Source organism: Perca flavescens, chromosome 17, assembly GCF_004354835.1.
Source record: "Perca flavescens isolate YP-PL-M2 chromosome 17, PFLA_1.0, whole genome shotgun sequence".
In the NCBI taxonomy this organism is placed as follows: domain Eukaryota; kingdom Metazoa; phylum Chordata; class Actinopteri; order Perciformes; family Percidae; genus Perca; species Perca flavescens.
The window spans coordinates 30,253,926-30,279,645 of record NC_041347.1 but is presented as its reverse complement, the minus strand read 5'-3'; the positions used below and the strand labels follow the sequence as shown (position 1 = coordinate 30,279,645).

Below are 25,720 nucleotides of genomic sequence, written 5' to 3'. Positions count from 1 at the left end.
AGAAAGAGTGCTTGCTGATAGGAAGTTCTAGTTACAGAGGCAGTTTGTGTGTGCATGTGTGTGTGTGTGCACGCCTCACTGTCCCATAGACCACAGTAATAAACAAGGTCTATCTCTGTGACCTATGGGGGTACAGAGTGGCAGAAGGGTCAAACCTGATCGATAACTCAATGACTCTCCTTGTTGTGTATTCAGATGTAAGGAAACCCTATCCCAGCCATTACATATCATTAGACAGACAGTAAGACACAGTATATACAATCAGATCTACAGGCCCTGTGCAGGATGGTTATTATAGTATAGTAGGGTTTTTTTTCATTTAATTTCTAGTTCAGGGTTGGCATGTTATTGTGCAAATATTCGGTAGTTCCATACTGTCCCAGTTTTTACTGAATTCATATTATCCCATGCTGCCCTTAGCACAATATAAACCTGTTTAAAGGGTTCCACATAAGGAAACATAAAAGCCAGTTGAACATACATTTAAACTAGTTTACCTTTATAACGAGTTCTATTTGTTTTTGTCGGTAAATCTGCAAAAAAAAAAGTACTACAACACAACAACAAACTACAACACTGGGAGTTTGGGCTCCATTTGACTGTTAATAAGAAAATGACAAGACCCTTATACTGTTTGGCTCAGTAAAATCGTTACTTGATCTAAGTGTCTTATTTGGTTGAGATATAATAATGGATATAAAAACCTGCATGATTAGAATGGACGACTGATATCCAAATGTGTATTTGCACACTTAACTAGAGAGACAGATGATCTCCTACCTGTCTACGTTAGCTGCACAGCAGGCGGAGCTCCATAGGCTGCCGGCCAGCCTGCTTCCCCCAGCTGGGAGCTTCAATCATGGGGGGAGGTGGCAGCATGAGCTCTGGGTGTGTGTTACATTGTTCAGATAGACCGGCTAGCTGCTGTATTAGCTTGATAGGAGCATTGTGCACCTTCCTATACACACACAGGCTGTGTCTCAAACCGCTTACTTGCACACTTCAAACACTTAGTTTTAAGTATATAGTGTAGATAACGCAAAAAGTCAGAGCACTGAAAGTACCCGGATGACCCCCTAAAAACAGTCAAAAAGTTCAGTGTGGAACGATGGACCCTACTCGCACTAAACGTGCGCCATCTTGACTACAAAGCGGAAGGGAGCCCTTGACCGGTAGCTGATTGGACGAACGCATCACATGGGTCTGGCTGCTCGAGAATTTCAAACCGACTGTCATGGCGGCTCGGACGTAATACAATCTCGTATTTTACGAAAATAGTTCACCGTGTTTCTGAAAAAAACATTTTAAGCGAGAAATAGGCCATAACGTTGCTGAATCTGTCTTCATTTTAGAGTGACAAAGGTCAGTTTAAAAGATTTTCGTCAGATCTTGAGAGGCGGCGAGCCGAGCCGGCCGCTCCTCATTTCCATAAATTAAAGCGGGCTGGAAAATCGCGTTCACATGTCTGCGTTCATCCCGCTCGTCATTTCCGGTAAGTGTTTTAACATAAAAAATTCATTTTGGGAAAATACTAACCATCGAAAGTGGGCACTACAGGAGCAAGTGGTCAGTGCATATTAGCAGTGTACTGACAGAAGTATGCGGAATGAGACACAGCCATAGAGTATAAAACTCACGTACACACACTGATGCTAGTGGTGTCAGCATCTGTTGTGACACTGTCTGAAAGGGTAAATTAAGCTATATAATCATTCTGTGGTCCAAAAACTGGCATAAAATATCTCATTTTCTTTTTTTATGGTGTTCAATTCAATTCTATATCTTTTTACTTATGTTCTGTCTATTGTGTACTAATTTGTTTATCCCGTGTGTACGCGTGTACGTGTGTGTGCGTGTATGTGTGTGTGCAGGCGGTTCCGAAGCCCATAGCCATGGAGCCATGTTGGGGGAGCAGAGCAGGTGTTCTGACGGTGTTGCTGTATCTGCCCAGAGTCCCATCTGGAATACCTCCACCAGGACAGTCTGGTATGATTTTACACACATACACACAGACGACATATGGAATCTGGTATTGCATCTCTTCTTTTTGTATGAAATGTATTCATCTTTCTCAAAAAGCAAAGTTTTTTGGGGACAGATTTTTTTTGTCAGATTTTTTTGAAGACAATTTTGGGGAATGATGATTGCACAGGTTACACAGTGATGCTAATATAGGAAACTAATCACCATTGGCTTATTGGCTAAAAATACCTGAAGCTCCTGTGTACATGCTCTTCTTTTCATCAGCATAGTTTCGAACTTATTTGGTGCCATTTTTTTCTACTTATTTGAGGATTTCTTTCTAATTGGATGTTGGCCTGTTAACAGTTATTTGTATGCTTGGTATGTATTGTCCAGTAAAGTGGTGCAGAATATTATTCCTTTCATTGGGGGAAAAAGTGCTGCCTCAATCATACTTTGTGCTGATATTTTTTTAAATAGGCAGGTGCATGATGACCAGCTGCAGTATTTGCCACTATCAGCAGACAGTATTTATGTCCACCTGTCAAAGACACTTAACAGACACGGCTAATGTTCCTTTTTATGATTGAGTGTAACAGACATCAACGCTCCAACTGGTGATTTCACCATTTTCATTTGATTGTTGCTGTTGTTGTAAACTGTCAGCTGTCTCCAGATCCATGAAATCTCTCATCTTTGTCATTGTAGGCTCACAAAAACACAGTCCGCGCCATTTGTGATCCCTTTACAAGTTGCCGACAATGTCTAAAAAGACTCCAGATGTAGCGAGTGGTGCTTCCCGTGTGCCTCGCGGCAGCTTCCCATCTCAGCTCACATGTAAAACAGGCTCTGGCAGTTTAAACTAAAGCAGAGTAAACTGTGATGGCATCGGAGGAGTCATCAGAACTGACTTGACGTTTCCTGCCGCTGTCATCATTAAAACAGTCTGCAGTCACACAGCAGGCAGCTTAATAGAGTAAAAGGATGTTTTAAAGGCCAACGGTTACATGTTCAATCCCTGTAAGTCGTATCTTTAGTCAGGGCTCTCCAAAGACTTCGCTCTTTTAATCTGTGAGTACCAGTTTAATGCCTGACAAATGCAGAGGTGTGGTCCATGTTATCTGCTCATGGTATAAGATAAGATTACTTTATTAGACTTTATTAATCCCACACTGGGGAAATTCCTGTGCTACAGCAGCTAAAAAAATGAATAAAAATATGTACATACAGCAGAATAACACAAATACACATTAAATAGACATAGGAGAAAAAATATACAGAAAGTATTATAAGAAATAGAAAAAAATTGAATTCGTTATAATAATAATAATAGTACTAATACAAACATATTTACACAATAAACACCTTTATATAAACAGACAGTATACTGTATATACACAGATATACAGATGAGTAAGGTGCGGATGAATAGAAATGACATATTGCACAGTTGGAGGTAACACAGAGTAATAATAATAGTAGTAGGTAGTAATAAATATGTAAATAGGAGCTCTGTGGGGGTTATCCCTTATCTTAAAGTCCGGGTAAAGCGAGAATAAATGTGTTTTCCTAATCTGTCACACTACAGGAAAATGTGTTATTAACCACCCAGCCAAATCTGAATGACAGATAAATTATATAAAATTAGCTACCACACGTGGTGAACAAAACAGCACTGCTGGTATACACTTTAAATGTAGTAGTAACAATGTTTTTATACAGTAGGGCAGGGATTATGTAACATACAACATACATATTGCACCTTAAATAATAAAGTAATAAAAAAAGCAATAAAAAATAAATGAAAGATCCACTGAAAATAGGACAAACAATCTGTGATACGTGTCACATTATTCCTAGGATTTATCTTCTGAAAAAAAAAAAACAGTAAATATAATAATGAAAAGAGGAATACAAAATGTTAACTAAATGTTACACCAAACGTTCAGCTTACTATTACACGTTCGATTAATTTCGGTCTTCACGATTAGCTAATCGCATTCTTTCAAATCGCGATTTCAATTTGAAAACAATTAACTAAGCCCTATTTCATGCCGCTCAAAAAATCCTGGACACAGAAATGGTAAAAAAAAAAAAAAAATTTAAATCCACAATTCAGTTTATTGTCTTCTCACATGTTTTCAGCATGTATGATGTGTTTAGAAGGAAATCACTGATTTTGCTTTACCCAGACTTTAATGTTCTGTAGGTACTGGAGGTGTGCATCCAACAGTGGCAATTAAGGGGGAAGCAACATCATGTTATTTTGATAGAATTTATTGATTTTTTTAATCAGCACAATGACAATCTGTCAATTAATTGTTGACAAAAGTAATTTACTGGTTAAAGCTTCAGATTTTCTGCTTTTTTCTCTTTTATATGTTTAATATATGAATTTCTTTGGGGTTTGAACAATTCTTTTTAGTTTTCTGACATGTTCTAGACTTTACAATTAATCGATGAATGGTCAGAAGTTCTTGGTCATTTTAAAACAAATTGTAATTTTATTGTTTCACTGCTGGAAGTGCGTTTTGTAGAACGTTCAGCTGAACTCTCAAACTACGCAAAATAAATGCAGAAAGCAGAAAAACAGCAGGAGAGCAAATCAACAATTTTCTAGCGTGCCGTGAAAATCAAACTGTTTTCATCCTGTGATAGCAGTATGTTCTCTCTGTTAGCATCAGCATGTCTTTCACAGTGATATTATGAATTATTCAGATGCACTCTTGACATATGGCACCTTTTAAAGGTCTGATGTGGTTACGCCTGCCTGGTTTCCATCCAACACGTACTGTTGGATCAATTGTTCCCCTAAATGAGACATCCTGACTTTCCACAGTCTGAGCTCACGTTGCTGCTACAATATAGACGGACGTCATGCGATATCCCCCAGTCGTTCCAGCCGACCACCACGTGGCTGTAGAAATCACTGAAAAGACAGCGGCACTTCCTCACAGACCTGACCGAGGCCCGGAGCGTTATGCACCGTCAGCGTGAGGCCAATCTTCTCTCCCTGCAGCCCATCGTCTCCAAGACCTTTCTCTCTTTATATTTTCCATCTTCCCTGCAGCTTTTTGGGAGACTGCTGCCAGTTCTTGTGTTGGCACTTTTGCTCTTTAAAAAGTGGACTGTATGTAACTGGAGCAGGTGTGAAAAAGCCTCTGTTGCTCCAGGCAGGAAGCAAAGCCTTCAACACGGCGAGTACCTGATGAGCAGAGCAGACGGAAAATGACGAAATTTTTTTCTCGAGCTAGAAGGAGCTTTATGTTGAAGCCAGTAAAATCGTATCAGCGCTTAATGTATTGTAGTCTAATTTATAGGAGAAACCCAACTGGAAGACCAGTAAATGGCTAAAAGTGCCAATGCTGAACTAAATTACATAGTCTAACGTCGCTTTGTAATTGTTGACTCTCGGCAGCATGCGCTTGTAAAAAGGTCAGAAAGTGGAGATGTGAATAGTGAAGAACTTGGGCATTAACAGTGTTGGGAGTAACGGCGTTTAAGTATAACGACGTTATTTTTTCAGTAACGGAGTAATCTAATTAACTACTTTTCCCATCGTTGCAACGCCGTTATTGTTAATGAGAATGTAAAGTGGTGCGTTACTACAATTTGGTTGAATGAAGCGCGAGGTGTCAGGCTTTGGCTACACACCAGCTGCCTGGAGAGAGCAGGGATGGGGGGGGGATGACACCGTTGCAAATGCGATGATGATTGGCTAGGTGGGCGGATGCCCTGCTCACGCTGTCTCACTGCACGCTCTGACCACTTAGAAAGCGACAATGGCGACGAGCCAGGGAAATTCAAAGGTAGCGGGAAGCAACATCTTTGACGTTAAAGATGTTATAGAGCGTAATAGCATTATAGAACATAAAAAATAACGTCAGTTACTTTGCTGAGTAACTAATTACTTTTACGTTGTGGTAACTGAGTTACTAACTCAATTACTTTTTGGGAGAAGTAATTTGTAACTGTAACTGATGACCAACACTGGGCATTAAGTGTTGTTAGAAGCCTATTGGGGTCTGCATTTGTTGATTTTAGACTTTGTCAGATGTTTTAATGTGACGAACACCAATAGACAGGCAGAGAATTGTAGGCGTAACACACAAATAACAATACCTTGTTGTGTGTCTTAAACCTTTGAGAAGGATAAAAGCGTTGCAATGGACTTAAACACAAACCTGAATTCGGCCCATAGCTGAGCCTTTAAGAAACTAACAGGATGACCCCAACTGGTTCTGCCAAAAATTCCAACATAAACTGAAAGAGACACCATGGCCATGGTCCAGCAGTGCAAATTGAGATTAAAACCAGTTTTAGGACATTAAAAGTGCGTAAAGACACTGCACATGTATCAAAGTGAAAGCACTGGTGGTTTTCCATTCACCACCTCATACTACCCGATGTTTTGGACATTAGCTCGTCACAGCAGCAGCAGACTTAATTTTCAGGAAATTAGGGCCAATAGGAGGCTTGTCAGTTCTCGTCAGGCTGCTCTCTGGGGGAAGTCCAGGCTCCTCTGTTGTTTCTCTCATCAAATCAATGACATAGCTGTCGTCGTTACCAGGGTTTGAAGCCTTGAGTCGATGATTTGGGTCTTCTTGTCTGTCTGTGTAGTGATCAGAGAGTCAGCCATGATCACAGATACAAACGCAAGCCATGACGAACATGCAAACACGTCCAGTAACCACACACGATACAACTTCAAAAACACCAAAGAGACGATAAAACTCGCCCACCCTTCATCCATCCCCAGTCTCTGCCCCCCCTTCCTCCTACTACATCCTCCATCCTCCCACCCCTGCTCCCCAGAGAACACTCTACATAGGGTCAGACAGCAGTCCTCCATTGATGTTAGCATGTATGAACGTGAAGTCACTGCAGGCTAGCTCCGCCCACCCTCAGTGGGAGACACTTCAAGAGGAATCCTCGATGAGCGAGCCTATTTTAGCACGCCTTCCCTTCTCTTTATTCCCTTTGTTTTTCTTCTTGTCCTCCTTTGCTCTGCTCCCCTGAGGTTTTGCCAATAACTGACCCTTTATATGTAAGAGGGAGAAAAAGATAAGACACCCATGTTGGTTTCAGAAGAGGCGGGGGGTGGGAGGGAAGGCTGCAGCACCAGCCTTACAATTTCTCAGCTCCCAGTTTTTCAACCCATATTCCTCAGTCTGTCTTGTTTGTTCTTTCCCTCTTTCTGTATCATTTAGGGCTGGTCCGAATACCATTTTTTGTGCTTCGAAGCTTCGGTAGTAATGAGCATCGAATATTCGAAGCTTTGGAGAGAGGGGGCTGAACATATTATTTTCTCTAATAAAGGCAGGAATCTCTACGTGTCTGTCTGGTTTTTTTTTGCATTTTGATTATTTTGAGAACCTTTCATCCAAACGACTTCACAAGGGAGTGCAGCAGTGTCGTATTTGGTGCAATATAGATAGACAGGCCAGACACGTTCAGAATTAATAAACTTTTAACCTCTCAAGGATCCCCGTCTCGTCAACGGGACACTTTGTGACTGGGGCGTCGCGGTAACCTCGATAAAACTTCCACTCATGAGCGTTTTTATAATTTTAAAGCATTAAATCTTTAAAATATATAGCCATGTACACAACTGTTACAAAGTAACAGAAAATAAAACAATTTAGCCGTAATCTGCGCAGCCGAGAGTGCATGCATACCTGTTGTCGTTGTCCTTTCAGCAACAAAGTGGTATTTTGACCAAAACTTGATTTTCATAAATCCCCAAGAGTCCAAGGAAATGTAATATCCAAGCTTTATATTCCAAAACGATCTCTTCGCCTCACAATGTTGAAGTTTCTGGCCGAATAATAATGGAAAAACGCGAAACAAACATTTTCCATTTCCGCACTTGTTATCGCCGCTTGCTAAATGCTCGAAGTGGGCGTCATCGTGTACCGACAGTATCTTCTTCTTTGTAGTTTATTGGCGGTTGGCAAACCAACTTAAATGTGCATTACCGCCACCAACTGGACTGGAGTGTGAACAAGAGATAAATGCAGAAAATAAATAAACCAAAATAAAATTTAAAAAAAAATAAAATAAAATATTCGAACGTCAAATTTTCAATTCGAATACCAACCCACCAAACGAATATTCGAATATTCGGCTCCAGCCCTAGTATCATTCCTAAAAGTTTTAGTTTCAGGCCTCAGACCAAGAGTGTGGCATTGTGTATGTTCCAGTGATGAGTTTGTGCTTCTCCTTAAAACAACGTGATACTGTATCCTTCAACGCGGCCACACTAACATTAGACTGGATCAACGGGAGTACATTTCCAGGATGAAGACTGACATCCGGCACGTGGCTCACGCACTGGATGTCCGCTCTCTGTATGTTGCTGTTCTCAAAATCCCTTTGTTACGGATAAAGACAACCTCCGAGCCAGCAAGCTACACGCTGAAAATGGCTTTTCGTTATAAAAGAAAATTTGGATCAAGCAACAAGGCAGGCCTGCTTTGTTATTTCGTGGTATGATTGTTAAGATTACAAATAATATGTTAATACCATTACTCTCTAAACTCTAATCGCCTGGCTGACAACCGGCATCAAACCACCCAGGCATATTGTTTTCTATGTAAGCCCATTTGTCAGCAGTAGTGAGATGTCTGTCAGTATTGGTTGACAGGCTGTATTGCTTCATAAGAAGCAACTGTCTTACCTCTCAACATCCACACTCCACAAAAAAATTATTTAAGCAAATCCTGTGATGCAGTGCAGCCGGTCTGTCCTACAGTGAAGTGTGATTTATGGTTGTGCAGAGGCTCCACGCAGAGCTTTCGCCGTAGCCTACGTAAGTGGACTCAAGTTTATACTTGTGCGTTGGTGTCTGGGTCGATCTCTTTAAGAGAATAGCAAGGCTGGCATGTTTATGTGTGTGACTCTAGAGTAGTGAGAGAAACAAAGTGTCTCTCCTGTGCTTTGTGACCACGGTGGTAAATCTGTAGCAGGAAAAGTGAACCCTCTCTCCTTGATTTCATGTTGTTTATGGAGAAGGAGAACCAGGAAATTAGTTGGGGGAAATGCAATGCTAACAAGCCACGGCAGAGCAACGTGCGTCATAGAAGCAGAAATTGGCCTTACGGTCGATTAATATGATGCTACACGATAGGGGTGTGCAAAAAAATCTATTCATATTCGAATCGCGATTCAAGTTCTACCGATTCAAAGTCGATTCATAGAATTCCAATTTTTTTTTTTTATTGTATGTCTACTGCATTCACATGGGAAAAGTAACTACATTTACATACTGTGAATCGTTTTTTTTAATCGAGAATCGTTTTTGAACCGAAAATTGATTTTGAATCGAATCGCGAGCCTAAAAATCGATATTGAATCCATTTGTGACATTTTCTGAATCATGCACCCCTACTACACAACACGGACGTGTTTTTGACCTAAAGTCAAACAGTACTGTAGGTTTTGGTCTTAAAGGCATTCGTCCGTTGTCCAAGAGGCAACATCAGTTTGACTGACTGGTGGCGAGTTCGTAAGCCTTTAAACATAGAGTGAAGAGTGAAGGTTAAATGGAGCGCAAGATCACCAGGCAGATTGGTGAAGTAATGTGGGAGTTGCTGACTGTCACATTGAAGCGGGATCTGAGCCTGAAAGCTCACAATTTACCAATCTATGTTCCAACCCTCACCTATGGCCATGAGCTTTTGGTAGTGATCAAAAGAAAGAGAATACAGATACAAGTGACTGAAAAGACTTTAGGTAGGTTAGGGTAGACTTCAGGAAGGAGGTCAGAGTGGAACCACCGGTTTCTCATGTAGATGGGAGCCAGACGAGGCTGTAGGACGTTTGAGCAAGATGACTGATGGATGCCTCCCTGTAGAGGTTTTGCAGGTACATCCAAATGGGAGCAGATCCCAGGGCAGAACCAGACCGTGCTGGAGGAATTGCATATCCCATCTGGCATGGGATAGACTTTGAATCCCCCAGAAGGAGCTGGATTAAAATGGTAACTTAGATCAGAGCCTGGATATTTGGCTGATGATGGATGGGTGGATGGATGGATGATATCAAATATGCGATGACATGACATAAACGTGATTAAACATCACAAAATCAAGGCATGAAATTGACATCTCATTGTTTAAATGCCCTAACACCAGTCACGAGCACTGGTGAAGGCTCTTGGATGAGAAAGAAGTGTGTCCGTGCATTGATACAAGTGCTTATTTTTTTATATATATTTTCCATTTATAAAAGCAAAAATATTCAACTTTCAAATGAAAGTTGTGGTGTTGCACCACATGGCACAGTTGGCCCATGTCTCAGTGCTCCTGTACCAACACTTCAGACGTAAAAAGACATCCACTCAACAGTTACATTATCCTGCAAGACGTTACCTTTTTTCTGATACACGGACACTGTTATCACATTACCGTTTTAGAACTTTAGAAATAGCATAGATGTTTGTTTTTGAGTGTCAAACTCTGCATTCCTCTCTCTCTCTGTCTCTCTCCACAGGCCAGTCTGTGTGATGAGATTACAAGCTGCAGAAGTAGAGGGGGTCTCTGAGCCTCTTGTATGGCTTTTTCTTCACTCTGATCTAGCGAGACGGAAACACACTCGCACAACACCCAGATTGCTGTGTTCATAGCCAAACCAAATCCTCTGATAAAACAATCATTCATACACGATTCCTGGCCCAATAACCCAAACCATTAATCCAGGAAATGACAGTGAGTAAAGGCAACTCGCTGCTGTTTAGAGTGGCTGACAGCTGTCGTCAGCCAAATTGCAGTGGACGACTCACACATGGCGTCTGCCTTTCGAGAGCGACTGGCGCAGGAGAGGAACAGCTTGACCGCTGAGTGACTGTTTGACTGATTCAAAGTAACAGTGGCCTGACATGATGGACCAAGCAGGAGAGAAAGACTGACAGCTAGGACTGGTGAAATAGAGGGAAGGAATGGAAAAAAGGGGGGAGGGCTGGTGGGGAATGAGATCTTATTTTTGGCTCTAGTCACCAGTCTTCCGACTCAACAGCTTGTTTCATTTCATCTTTCTCCTGTCACTTTTACCTCTTTAAGCTGTGCCTTCCACAGCCGCAGTTGTTTGGTTTCTTTAATGTTTCAGATGAAATGGGACTCAATCAGTGGTTAATGGATTTACCGGGATGCACGCAGTCTTCGTTTGGTGCAGTGGAGTCGTTGTGGAAGGAGAGAAAGAGAAAGACAGTGGGCTACATTTCCTTCTCAGCCTCTCTCACTCTCTCTCTCTCGAGCTTAGATAGTGGGTCAATAGAGACAGAGGCGCAGCAGTATTCACAGCCGCCTTTTTTCTGCGCTAATCTGCCTATTCAGCAGCAGAAATAGAGCCGGGAATCTCGGGGAGAGAGAGAGAGAGAGGAAGAGAGGGGGGTATAAAGAGAAGAAAGAGGAAAGAAAATACAGGTACTGTAAGATTTTGAAAGTCTTTGTGAGTAAAAATAGAAAGAGCAGCGTGTGAGAGAAAAGAGGTATTAAAAGGCTGAGGTTCAATTAGAGAGATTGGTCTAAGTTCTGAAAAATATGAGTGGAAACAGGTAGGAAGATGGAGAGGGAGAAAAAGTGATTAAAAGAGTTGTTAATTAAGTGCGGTTATAACAGTGGTGAGAGTCCATGTCGAAACCCCCTCACCCATAAAACCAGATTTGCATACTGCTGCACCGAATCTGAGATAAGTCTCCTTGAGATTATGCTTTGATAAGCCCACTCCTGGTTACCTCTGATTCAACTGAGAAGTAAGAAGAAAATATAATCCCCCCCCCAAACTCTTCCTTTCCTTTACATCTTCATTTCTTCTCTCTTTTCTATCCCTTCACAATCTTTCTGTCTTTCAGTTTCTTTGTGTATTGACGACTCCATTCAGTTGCTGCACAATTTGTAGGCAAATTTATGACATTTTCCGCATCTACCTCTATGTGAACTGTCTGATGTTGAACCCGAGATGTTAATTACTTAGATCCCAGACCAAGGTTATAATCGTTAACAAAATAACGAAAACTAGGTGGGAAAAAAACATTGTCGTTAACTGAAATAAAAATAAAAATGAGGCATTACAAAAAAACGATAACTAAAACTGCAATGTCTGTTTGCAAAACTAACTAAAATAAAATACAATTATTGAGTAAATGTTTTTAGTTTTCGTCTTTGTCAATGTCTTTCACAGAGCAAATAATGTTATATCTTTCCGACCATGACATTTCCTGTAGACATGTAAAGTTTCCGACCGGGAAACCAGAAATTCTGACATTCCACGTCAAATTGAACACAACATAGTCCGTGCCCATCGCCTGGCATCATGGCAGTACCGAAAGTCAGAAGAAAGCAGCGGAGTCCTATTTGATTATGACTGTGTCAGATAAAAGCAAGTGCTGGCAGTGGAAGGTGGTAAAATATGTGGACAATTAATTAAAGGGAAAAATCCCACAAATTTGAAAGTACATTTGAGAAGCGCACACAAGGTGGCTAACCTAGCTTACTTTAAAGGTCCCATGACATGGTGCTCTTTGGATTCTTTTATATAGACCTTAGTGGTCCCCTAATACTGTATCTTAAGTCTCTTTTATATAGACCTTAGTGGTCCCCTAATACTGTATCTGAAGTCTCTTTTATATTGACCTTATGGGTCCCCTAATACTGTATCTGAAGTCTCTTTTATATAGGCCTTAGTGGTCCCCTAATACTGTATCTGAAGTCTCTTTTATATAGACCTTAGTGGTCCCCTAATACTGTATCTGAAGTCTCTTTTATATAGACCTTAGTGGTCCCCTAATACTGTATCTGAAGTCTCTTTTATATAGACCTTAGTGGTCCCCTAATACTGTATCTGAAGTCTCTTTTATATCGGCCTTAGTGGTCCCCTAATACTGTATCTGAAGTCTCTTTTATATAGACCTTAGTGGTCCCCTAATACTGTATCTGAAGTCTCTTTTATATAGACCTTAGTGGTCCCCTAATACTGTATCTGAAGTCTCTTTTATATAGACCTTAGTGGTCCCCTAATACTGTATCTGAAGTCTCTTTTATATCGGCCTTAGTGGTCCCCTAATACTGTATCTGAAGTCTCTTTTATATAGACCTTAGTGGTCCCCTAATACTGTATCTGAAGTCTCTTTTATATAGACCTTAGTGGTCCCCTAATACTGTATCTGAAGTCTCTTTTATATAGACCTTAGTGGTCCCCTAATACTGTATCTGAAGTCTCTTTCCCGAAATTCAGCATTGGTGCAGAATTACAGCCACTAGAGCCAGTCCCTCAATGAGCTTTCCTTAGGATGTGCCATTTCTGTGTCTGTAGCTATTGAAGAGGAGGAGAAAGGGGGGGGTGACCATGACCAACTGCCACTGTGCTCACTAAACTCTCTGGGCGGGCAAAGCAGAGAAAGGGGAGGTAACCTTGCTCCTTATGACCTCATAAGGAGAAGATTCCTGATCGGTCCATCTGAGCTTTCATTTTCTCAAAGGCAGAGCAGGATACCCAGGGCTCGGTTTACACCTATCGCCATTTCTAGCCACTGGGGGACCATCGGCAGCGGAGGGAACACATATTAATGTTAAAAAACCTCAAAGTGAAATTTTCATGCCATGGGACCTTTAACAAGGTAAAAGAGAACGCAAAGCCCCCTTTCCCAGAAACAGAAGCTAACCCCGCTACAGGGCGTGGATGTATGGGTACAGGGCCAGGCAGCATGACAGAGACAACCGTAGGACAGAGAACACTACAGGAGGACTTTCACCAGCGACCCAATAGCTGCTGGTTAGTACATACCCAGGAACACTAAAAGCAGGAGGAAGCGTGGGTTAATACAGTGGGGGAAATAAGTATTTGACCCCTTGCTGATTTTGCAGGTTTGCCCACTTACAAAGAATGCAAAAATCTACAATTTTAATCATATGTACATTCTAACAGTGAAAGACAGAATCCCAAAGAAAATTCCAGAAAATCACATCATATGAATTTATTAAAATTGATAACCATCTGATGAGGAAAAACAAGTATTTGACCCCCTGGACAAACAGCAAGTATTCTGGCTCCTACAAGCCAGTTAGTCTTTCTTTAAGACACAGCCCCAATCCGAACCAATTATCTACATCAAATACACCTGCCTCACCGCGTTACCTGTATAAAAGACACCTGTCAACACCCAAACAACCAGCATCCAACATCACCACCATGGGCAAGACCAAAGAGCTTTCTACGGACATCAGGGACAAGATTGTTGATCTGCACAAGGCTGGGATGGGCTACAAGAGAATCGGAAAGCAACTTGGAGAGAAAAGATCAACTGTCGGTGCAGTTATCAGGAAATGGAAGAAGCACCACACCACCGCCAACCTCCCTCGGTCTGGGCCTCCACACAAGATCTTGCCTCGTGGGGTGTCCCTGATCATGCGAACGGTGAGGAATCATCCCAAAACCACAAGGGGGGAACTGATGAATCAACTGAAGGCAGCTGGGACCACAGTTACAAAAGAAACGGTTGGTAACACACTACGCCGTCATGGATTGAAATCCTGCAGCGCACACAAGGTCCCCCTGCTCAAGAAGAAACATGTACAGGCCCGCATGAAGTTCGCCATTCACCACCTGGACGACTCAGAAGAGGCCTGGAAGAAGGTGATGTGGTCAGATGAGACCAAAATAGAACTTTTTGGCCTCAACTCAACTCGTCGTGTTTGGAGGGCAAAGAACACCGAGTACAACCCAAAGAACACCATCCCCACCGTCAAGCATGGTGGTGGCAACATCATGCTTTGGGGGTGCTTTTCAGCCAAGGGGACGGGACAACTCCATCGTATTGAGGGGAAGATGGACGGGGCCATGTATCGTGGAATTCTGGACCGACATCTCCTTCCCTCAGTGAGAGAGCTGAAGATGGGTCGAGGATGGGTGTTTCAGCACGACAACGACCCTAAGCACACCGCCAAAGCAACAAAAGAGTGGCTGAAGAAGAAGCACATCAAGGTTCTGGAGTGGCCTAGCCAGTCTCCAGACCTGAACCGATTGAAAATCTTTGGAGGGAGCTTAAAATTGAGTTGCCAGGTGACAACCTCGGAACCTGAATGATTTGGAGGCTGTCTGCAAGGAGGAGTGGGCCAACATCCCTGCCGAAATGTGCACAAACCTTGTCACCAACTATAAAAACCTGACATCTGTGCTGGCCAATAATGGCTTTTCTACAAAATATTAACATGCTGTTTGTCCAGGGGGTCAAATACTTGTTTTTCCTCATCAGATGGTTATCAATTTTAATAAATTCATATGATGTGATTTTCTGGAATTTTCTTTGGGATTCTGTCTTTCACTGTTAGAATGTACATATGATTAAAATTGTAGATTTTTGCATTCTTTGTAAGTGGGCAAACCTGCAAAATCAGCAAGGGGTCAAATACTTATTTCCCCCACTGAATGTGTGTTGATACTGGCATGTCTACACAACTGTGTGAGTCAATTGACTTCAAAACGTTCGCCACTTTACTCGAACCAAAGTTCAAAACACCTGTTCATGTCAGTCTTCTTTAGTGTATTTAGTGAAATTAATCTATTTAACACATCACTTACACATTTGCACTTACTGCAGCGTCTTGTGTAGACTGTTTACATATTTATGACCATATGCATAGACAGTAGGCTACATTTTATGTACTGGTGTTATTGTTGAATACATATTTCTAAAATTGTATGATGTTTTTGTTGAGTTATTATTACATGATACTTTTTCTGACCTTTTTGAATTCCCTGAAAAATAACCCATATTACAAAAAAGACTAAAACTAAGCATTTTCAAAAAACTAAACTAAATTAAAACTAAACTGAATTTGAAAACAAAAAGTCAAAACAAAATAAAAATTTAAATTATTAAAAATCAAAACTATTATAACCTTGTCCCAGACACGTTCAACTTTTATTTAATCTTTATTTTCTGGTCTTTCTAAGGGAGGGGAGGTCAGAATAAATAAAAGTTGAACTGTAGCATGACTGTTCTCTCTAAAGTAGAGGACGCAGAAGCAGGTATCAAAACGTCAAAATGCTGTTTCCGGCCTGTGAGTCTTTGTCAATATATCAACTTTTTTAAAACCTTTTCTGTAGCCCTTTTTTCAAAATGTGGGTGTTTCCACCCCAGTGTGCACACAGTGACCATGTTCTGTTCTTCAGGTTCAGCTTTGTTGCTTTCTGTGTTGCCTTCTTATTCTCTCTACACCCCTCCTTTCTCTCTCTCTCTCTCTCTCTCTCTCTCAGTCCTGACAAAGCATATTCAGCCTTTTGCTGTCTCATTCTCACTTTGGCCCTCTTCCTAAAGGGAGGGAAAAGCCAAATGTATTGTCCCTGGACAGAAAATTGACTTTGGTCATTTGCATTAAAAACATAGAGGACACACCACTATATAAAAAAAAAAAATCTAATATGAGAACACTTGGCTTAATTTATCAACACTCTGCTGGCTTATTTAGCTCTGTTCTTATCTAATTGCTCAGCGAACAAAGACAACATCCATGTCTTTTGCTGCTTAATAAATTGCTGAGTTAATGAGGAAAGAAGTTCAGAGATGTCGTTAAAGAGTCAGTCATCAATCAATCAGTCCATTAATCAGTCAGTTTTTACCTTGGCCTTAAAATAAGTCGTTTGGATGACCGTAACTACCGGTTGTGCTCACGGAGAGTTAAAATCTCGGACAAAAAAAAACGCTGGGGCCAGGCCTTTCAAGGCCTTGAAAACAAAATCTTAAAGGGATACGCCACCGTTTGTTGAAATAGCGCTTATCACGGTCTCCCCTGTCTGTAGATCGGTGGGCCAACGCGTTTTTTGTCTCAGTGCAAGTAATTAGGTTGTTTTTTTTGTCTTTTGTTGGCTCACTTTTACTCACAACATGCTAACCGGCAACATAGGATTCCATTCACTAAGCTAAGCTAACTAGCGGCGGCGCTGCCGGTGTTGCACCGGACTAAAACAATACATGCACAAGAAATGCGTTGGCCCACCTATCTACAGCTAGGGGAGACCGTGATGAGCCCTATTTCAACAAATGGTGGCGTATTCCTTTAAAATTGATTTTAAAACGCACCAGGAGACAATGGAGAGTGTAGAGTCATATTTATATCAGACTGGTCCCTGTGTACAGTTGTGCAAATTTAGCTTGATTAACCCCCTGTGTCTTGTCAATGTGAGACACTCTTTTAAGTTTGTATGAGTTAGGTATTTTTCTTTCCTAGCCTCTCTATCGGACTCAAACTGTGACTACTGGCCTGGAAGCATTGCTGTAGCACCGGTGTCCTTTTCTTCCTCTCTCTGCGTCAACCTCCTCACACACGCTCCTCTCTCTGTCCCACCGTCTCCCTCTGGGTGTCCGACTGGAGACAGGAATTGGAGGGCAGCGCTCGGAAACTCTGCTCCATTGACCCGGAATGGATCTCCGATACTTTGATCCCCTCTTGTCTTTGAAACCATGCACCCCACTGGGATGCACTCTCCTTTCAACCCGTTCTCCTCCATCTGTCTGCTCGTTGACTTTTAGTCAAATATTCAGTGGTATTTAAAAAACCAGGCAGCACATGTATTTATCATGTGGGAGTGAAGGTTTGATCATATCAAGCCACCGTCCTTACCTTGATTGTTGTTTTGGCGTTCACCCTTTGCTGTAGAGTTGTTTTCTTTTCAGAAATGAGATATCTGCCATTAAAAAAAAAAGTAATACAGCAAATGGTCTGTCTGAAAAACCGCATCAGATGCATAACAAAAACAGGCAACGCAAAGTCAGGACCCTGATGAGGACCTTTGTATTGTAGATGTGACTTATTTAAAAAAAAAAAAATATATATATATATATATATATATATATATATATATATATATATATATATATATATATAATATACATAAATCACAAATTTTAAACTTTTTTCCGAACTATAAAGCATCTGCCTCAACTTTCTGGGGACATCCTTCCGCCTTTTTGTTCTCCTGTTTGCTCAGATACTGTATATTTTAGAGACCTTTATATATGAATTTCAGGTCATTTGGTGATATTTTTCCCATGCATTATTCAAACAAGCATAAAGAAAGGCTCTCCCAAACACTGCCATGTAAAATGAATGAAAGGCATCCTAGTTAGTCAGGATCAAACCTGAATTTTACATGCGTACATCAAAGCAGTCGGTAGTTGCCCGTCACGTTTGTCGGTCTTTTAAAACCTGAACTCTATGAAAATATAAATATGTGAATATCAGTGTGGTACTGTTTGACTGACTTTGATTTTACTTCGCTTCATGGAACAGATGCTGCTCTGGTAATTTCTGTTGACTATTATACTGGATCCTAAGCAGGCTACCATCCCCTGGCAAACACAAAGTCAGAAGCCAAGCTTTGATGTTTGGAAGTAGAGGAGGGCCTGGCTGGGAGGTTTGTCACCGGGTTAGCGAGCGAGCTCCTCCCAACTCACGTTTTCCAGCTGCAGTCCCAGTTTTGCACATCAGACCTGTGCCGATATGTGTTCCTGGGGACTCTTGTCTCTTGCTAATGACTCCATTAGTCTATCAGGAGGGGGGGGTCGGTGTGTGAGGGGGTGCTAATGATGCGTCAACTCACCTGACAAAACAATCACATTAACGTGCGCGGTCGCCACGGCAGCAAATGAGCACTTGCACTCACCTGCAGCATAATTTGATTACTTTTGACCAATTTCATTTTGAAAATGGAGATGTGTGTGTGTTCACCCGGAAACATCAACACAATTATGATGGCAATTTGTCAAAGGTGAAAGCTATTTTGATGGAAGAACATTTGGATGTCACATTAGAATTGAATTAGTAGCTTTCTTTACTTTCACTTTCCCAGTCTTTGTGCTCTCTCTTTCATTAGAACGGGCCGTGATATGAGAACTGGTGTTTTATATCTCGCAGACAGGTGTGCATGTATGTAAGTCATGCTGGCTGGCACACCACATCAGATGGATCACTAGTTTGAGGTCTTGTGGAAGTGATTATTTCGATGTGAAATAACTGATGGCATTGCTGTTGCCTTTGGTCTCGAGTTTACAGACCACTGTCTGTCTGATCAGAGCAGCTTAGGTTAAATAATGTCTGAAATGTTGTTTCCTTTCCCTGATCCGTTCCATGTCTTTTTCCACTTTCTTTCCTTTATGTGATATGTCAATCATTTCCAACTGAGAAGGATTTAATCACAAGATTAACAAGATGTTTAAAGCTTTTTAACCACACATCTTTTTCTGTGACCACTAAGAAAATAAGTAATAACTTACATTTTTATTCTATGCCATGTTTGGTTTCAATAGCTTGATTTAACTTTGTACCGTTTTTGTTTTGTATTCTGTAATACATAACATACTGTGAAAATATATAAAGAAAATAACACAATAACAATGTCTAACATCAAATATTGCCCCAAAAGATTATGGTTTCTGTACTGTATATTCAAAGACAAAAACATAATAGTATCGTATTTTTTCATTGTCTTATAACACAATAAAAAACAAACCCACCAATTGATTACATGAAGGATCCGCATATGTGCTGCGTGAAATGTTGCATAGTAACATTTTTTTTAAACAAATCTAAACAAACTTATGTTCCATCCATTTTCTACCATGCACATTTAAAAAATGAAAAGAGAAAAATGAAAAATGAAAATTAAGATTTCAGAATGGAGACATGAGAGCATTGTTTGACCAATTGCAGGGCTGCAAAGACCAAATATGTTAAATATCAATCAATTTGTTGATTTATTTTCTTGATTGTTTTCTCTATAAAATCTAACATGCTATCACAATTTCCCAAAGCTGGAATTGACACGTTCAAATGTCATGTTTAGTCCTACCAACAGTCCAAAACCAAAAGATAATGAGTTTACTATCATATAGGTCAAAGAAAAGTCAGTTCTGACTTAATCTGTTTAGACTTAAAGAAGTAAGACTTTAAGTGACAGGAGCAGGGCTTTAGGCATTACCAGGGGTTCAAGTCCAAAACAAACTTTCCAGAAAAAAATACTAAGAACATGACCGTGCTCAATGGCACTGCATTGAAGTGGCAGAGAAGTAAAATTGGCAAACTCACAAACTCCTATAGAGGTGTGTTTACTCCTGAAATATGGCTGTGCAATATGAAGGAAATTTGCAATAACTTTGTTGAATATGGCGATAATGATATTACTTGCGCAAAATAAACAGATATTAAAGTTTACTCAGTTCTGCTGCTTTCAGTTTTCTGTTAAAATGCAAAACATTGCTCGTTGAATTAAAACAAATGATCATAAATCATTTCCAACAATTATTGAACAAATTGAACATTGAATTAAATATAAAAGGCAGCACTAAAAACAGATTGACAGTTACATTATAAAGTGCAGTTTTCTACTGATATTTTCTTTTAACTTACACAAAAAATATTTTTTTTGCTGTATGTCGCAGCCTTTCACAATGTGTATATTGCGACAGTTGATATTGCGATAATGATAAAATAAATATATGGTGCAGCCCTATCCTAAAATGTACAGAAGATCTGCAAACATGCCATTTGGACTAAACTACAAATTACCATAGCAACAAAAAGCCAAATTTAAGTATTATCTGTGGTAGACAACATAAACCAAAGTGCCAAAGTGCAACAAACAATCATAATGAACCAAGTTCCAACAGACCAGGTGCCGCTAGCAAATCACAGAGCACATAACTGTTGGCTGCCATATCGGTCTGTATGGTCTTTGCAGAACTTTGCAAAAATATGTATGTGCACAGGTGCATGCACAACAGTATTTGCACTGTTACACACATAAACCTGCAGAGTCACGTACACACACAGGCACACACTGAGCAACTGTGTAATCGGCTTTCCCCTTTCCACCCACTGAAAAAAAAATCCCAAGAATCACTTAGGTGTGAAATGCTGGAAACATCCTGCATCCAAATCATATCAAGAGCGCAGCAGATTCCCTCCACTGTTTGCCTGCTTTGTTTATTTGGCTCTCGCATCCCAGCAGATTGAGCTCTTGTCGTAATGACCATGCATTGTCAAGCCCACGTTTGTCGGGAGGGAAAGACAGGACTAGCTGCACTCGCAAGAGCTGCCATGACTCTAAATCCACATTAACAACAGCAGCTACTGCCAAGGTAACACAATGCTGCGAGGCATCTGATGCCTTGGTGCATCCGGCCTGCTCTCTGTAAGCTCTGCTGGGGAGAGCGAGTCAAGCATCAGATACAGAAGTTGTTATGAGAGGTATGACATCCTGCTGGATGGTGAAGAAAGGAAAAAGAAAGATAAAGGATGGTGTGAGGTACGCTTCAGTGACTTCAGCGTTAGCCCCTTTGTTTTTTTGAGAGATGGTGATTGAAAATTTTGGACGTAGGACAATGTGGCGAGGCTTTTAGCTTTGTTTTCCCCACAATTATTATTTTTTCATGTGGTTTTGACTTGCCTTCATTTAAATACAGTTTCAGTTGACCCTCTTTGCTTTCTTCTAGTCTATTCTTTTCTGTGGCCACAAATTGCTCAATTAGAATTCAAAACACATTTTAACTTGAATACATTAAAATACATTTCTTTGATAGTGGTCATTTTATTGTCACTTTACAACTATTATATATATTTTTATAAACAATTTCTTTTGATGTTTTACTATGAAAAGAAAGAAATGAGACATGACTACAAATAATCTTGCAATTGTAACCAAAATAGACTATATTATACCTCTGAAAAATAATATTTCATATTTTGCTTTTAGGTTCAGTGCCCTTTATATTTCCAAATCTTAAATGATTTATATACATATTAAGTATTATACATGTATGCATATCATAGCTGTTTTTTTCTGGTTAAATATGGCAAAACTATTTCTTAGAATCAGTTGTGTCTTCAGAGTGTGTACATATAAAACAAGAAGGGGCCCAAAATAGAACCTTGTGGAACTCCACGTTTTTCCTCTGTAGTGGAGAGAAGAACTTCAAAATACTGACCTATAGGAAATTAATTTGTGTATTTGACAAAATGACGTAGGCCATGGCCTCACCTCAACAGGCCACCTACAATACAAAGAAAATACTTTGCAGTGCTTTAAATGAAATTACATCTGATACAGCATGTTATATCTCTCTATTCACTCCCCTTTCTCTCTGGGTTTCTAGGTATTGCTATAGCCAGTGCTCTGGTCGACACATCACAACAGCGAGTGATGGACTTCAAAGAAAGAGGCCTGGGTCTGAAGCACCGCAAACACACCGTGCTCCATCAAGGGACCTGTGTATGAACTGGATTCTCTCAACGAGGAAACAAGATAGCCATAGTGTCCCCAGGGGATTTTACTGGAGATATTCTCATGGACTTTAGAAAATTTACAAAATTGGGTCCTTTGGAGGGTCTTTGATAGTGGCTTGGAAATGTATCCACCATCTCATCAACAGGCACCCAAACTGGGAAAAATGGCATTCATGGTCCCTTTTTCCCCGGATCAAACGGAAAACGTCTTCATCAACATGCTCTTCTCGTCCCTTGTGTGTATATGTTGGTCCTGATGTCCCGGGAAAACAACAATTGGAAACCTGCAGATTGACGGAGAAAATGTGTTTTTCCAACATAGCTTTGGTTAGACATTTACTATGAATACTGGCAGGCTTTTCCACTTCTGTGCGGCTCTGCATCTCTAGGGCTTTACTTTTCTGTCATGCAGTCTGCCATATTGACAGAGAAAAAAAACACTTGTTTTACACCATTAAACCAGAGCTTCGAGCTTCTGTGAAAGATATTGAGCTGAAATTAACTGAGCTGAAATAAAGTCCTCCTGACTTAAAATCCCACTTGGACTCCGGAGCAACGCTGGAAAGAACAACATGGACCTAACTAGATCAATGCAAAACACTGTTGCGGGCGTTTTTTGTGCGACAAGGATTTGCTTGAGGAGAAAGTCTCCTCTGGGAATTTTAAAGACTACTACTGTTGAGATGTTAAAGAATGAAGATCACTGGATGTAACTGTTGCGATTTGTCCTTTATGAAATACATGTAATTCTTGTTTTTCCCTGCACCAACATTTGAAGTTCTACATTTTGATATCTGCTCAGGTCCTCTGTAATGGAAAAGGGTCTATTATCTGTAGATGTGGGCCTTATACACGTCTGTATATGCACTATAAGTGAAATGCTTTACCAGTACATTAGGACCCTCTGTGGGATAATATTATGCAACTGATCATCCAAATGTAATGTTTATTCTGGGCTGTAATGTAACTTCAAGGTCGGTATCATCAAACACATACTACTGATGGTAATTATATGCCTATTAATTCAGTTATTACTGTGAAGATACACTATACATCTTTTCTCATGACCTCCAGTAAATTCCATGCCTGTTTACTTGTGATACTAACTTTTATGTAACATATCTCCTTCTGTAATATTTATTAATTATTCAAATTCATTATAAAAACAATTTTACAAATGCACTAAGGATTTTTTTTTTAAACAAAGACTAAATAGATTTTACAAAGCAAGTCTGTGCAGTATTCCCTTTTTGCTTGTACCCTCAGTTTATTTTAATTTCCAAATATATATTTTATGCATATCATAGCAAGTTTTGAGTGATGGCAAAACTTTTTCCCTTCACCAATCCTGTTAAAACCTTCATCAAATATTGTAAAGTCACTTTTATCAACTGCACATACACAGAAGAGTTACATTACCGTTCAAACGTTTGGAATCTCCTGCCATAACAGCTTGATTGGATCCAGTCAGATGTCTGAGAGGAATACTCTATATGTTTTAATGGTCTTTCATGCTTTTAGGTTGTAAAAAGTCCTCTTTACAAATTGATGTTTTTTTCTGTTTGTACCTGAAAAACAAAATGCTGTATAATGTTTCAATCAGACAGACAGTTGAAAGGGCAGAGAGAGACAAAGATCCCTTTTCGGCAACAGTTGAATAAGAATAGAAAAAAATCAACCGTCATTGGTAAAAGAAACTGGAAGCTTAGCATCAAAATGTGTGCACATTGAAATAGAAATAGGTTCCTGTTTCAGTGTCAAGTGCACAATAATGCAGCCTATAACAAGCTGGAACTTCACAATAGAAATAGAATGTTAGTCTAGGATTAGCACTGTTGGAATATCAGCTGAACATATTACGGACTGACAACTCACTGTTCACTTACGCTTTTCTGGACTGGAAAAAAAAAATTCAAAATTCAGGTTCCAACAGCATTCTCCCCTGTCGGGCAACACTGTGGAGACACCAACTAAATTGACATTTGAATAATTTAATTTTTCCTTTGCGGAAGAATCATCTTGGTGTCTAATTATACTGTTGTTAAAACGTTATTATATAAAATATTATAAAAACATCAATATAACTTCTGATTCCAAACTTTTGAACAGTATTGTACGTCTTTATGCACATGTTCTGTCTATATATTAAGCCTGATTGTTTTCATTCAGGCGTTTCGTCTTCATGTTATTTTGCTTGTTGTTGAGATTTGTATTAACAAAAGGGCAGCTCACCACACTGTTTTTGTCCATATGAGCATAAATATGTACATTTACAATTAAACCATTTTGATGCCTTTTTGTATGGTAATTGGATCCAACATTGTGTGCGTGTGTGTGTGTTCTTACTTTTGGTGTTGTGGGATTGTATTGATTGTGTTCTCAGGATGTCAATAGGGTCAAATGACAAGCTCAGCCAACACTATAGACTATCCAGCACTGTTAATAGAGTTACATACATACTGGCTCAGCAACCTGAATGGACAAACACACAATGGGAAGGCACTGAGCTCAGCATGACTTGATATACACTTTACATAAAAATTACACAACATCTCAACACTCACACTTTTGTATATGACTAATTATTAAAACTTGACGCACCATTCTCAATTACATTAGTTAACTTGTATACGCCGTATATGCCTTGCAGCTTTGTTCGACATCTTACTAAACCTAAGAATGGCACAACAAGTCTGTCAGTTCTGGACCACAACCTGATGTCATAACAGCTCCTGGAAAGAGTGACCACTGAAGACTCTAGTGCTCTCCTGACCTGTGGAATACAACCATCAGCCAAAATGCTTCAATGACCAAGACTTTGATCCATGGAAAAACAATTAATTTACACTCCAGAACAGTAACAGCTAGATTCCCATGAACTGTTTAAAGCGAAGATTTATTTTTAGGACTTTGGTCGTGATGTTTTCTGTCCGTGCCATACAAAGAGCCAAAAGATTTCCCATGATGCACTGGGCTGAGCGGCTGCCTGTGGAGGCTCGATGCTGGAGGATTTGGCGTCACCTTTGACCTTTTTAACTTTAGTCCATATCATGGGTCCCTAGAGTAACCCTGTCACCTTTCTAACAAAATGTGACACGCAAATGTCCAATGGATGTGGCCGTGCTCTTCTTTCTCCTTTCTCTCTGTTGCTATTACTTACCAACAAGAACAGCATAGTTTAAAAGTGTATATGTGTTAAGACAATTCAATCCATCATGAAAAAACTGTCAATAAATACAGACATTTCTGAACATTTTGGGGACATCTCACCTTCTTATAGTGTGTTGTAAAAAAGTAATTGTAAAGTATGTCATAAAAGGTCATAAAATGTCGTATAGTATGTCGAAAAAAAGTCATAGTATAGTATGTTAGACAAAGGCATACATAAGTCATAGTATAGTATGTCAGAAAAAGTCATACATAAGTCATAGTATAGTATATCAAAAGTCATAGTCTAGTACGTCGAAAAAAGTTATAGTATG

At 40.0% G+C, this 25,720-nt stretch overlaps 1 protein-coding gene across 3 annotated transcripts in view; it reads left to right on the top strand.

Moving 5' to 3' along the window:
* The window catches only part of LOC114571834 (attractin-like protein 1), a 322,321-nt gene extending 296,879 nt beyond the window's left edge, over positions 1-25,442 (top strand). For all 3 annotated transcript variants that reach the window (XM_028603035.1, XM_028603034.1, XM_028603036.1), the window contains 2 exons: positions 1,872-1,986; positions 22,109-25,442. In XM_028603035.1, coding sequence (XP_028458836.1) covers positions 1,872-1,986; positions 22,109-22,230 — 237 coding nt within the window. In that variant the 3' untranslated portion in view covers positions 22,231-25,442. The remainder of the gene's footprint in view (positions 1-1,871; positions 1,987-22,108) is intronic.
* Positions 25,443-25,720: the final 278 nt, after the last annotated feature.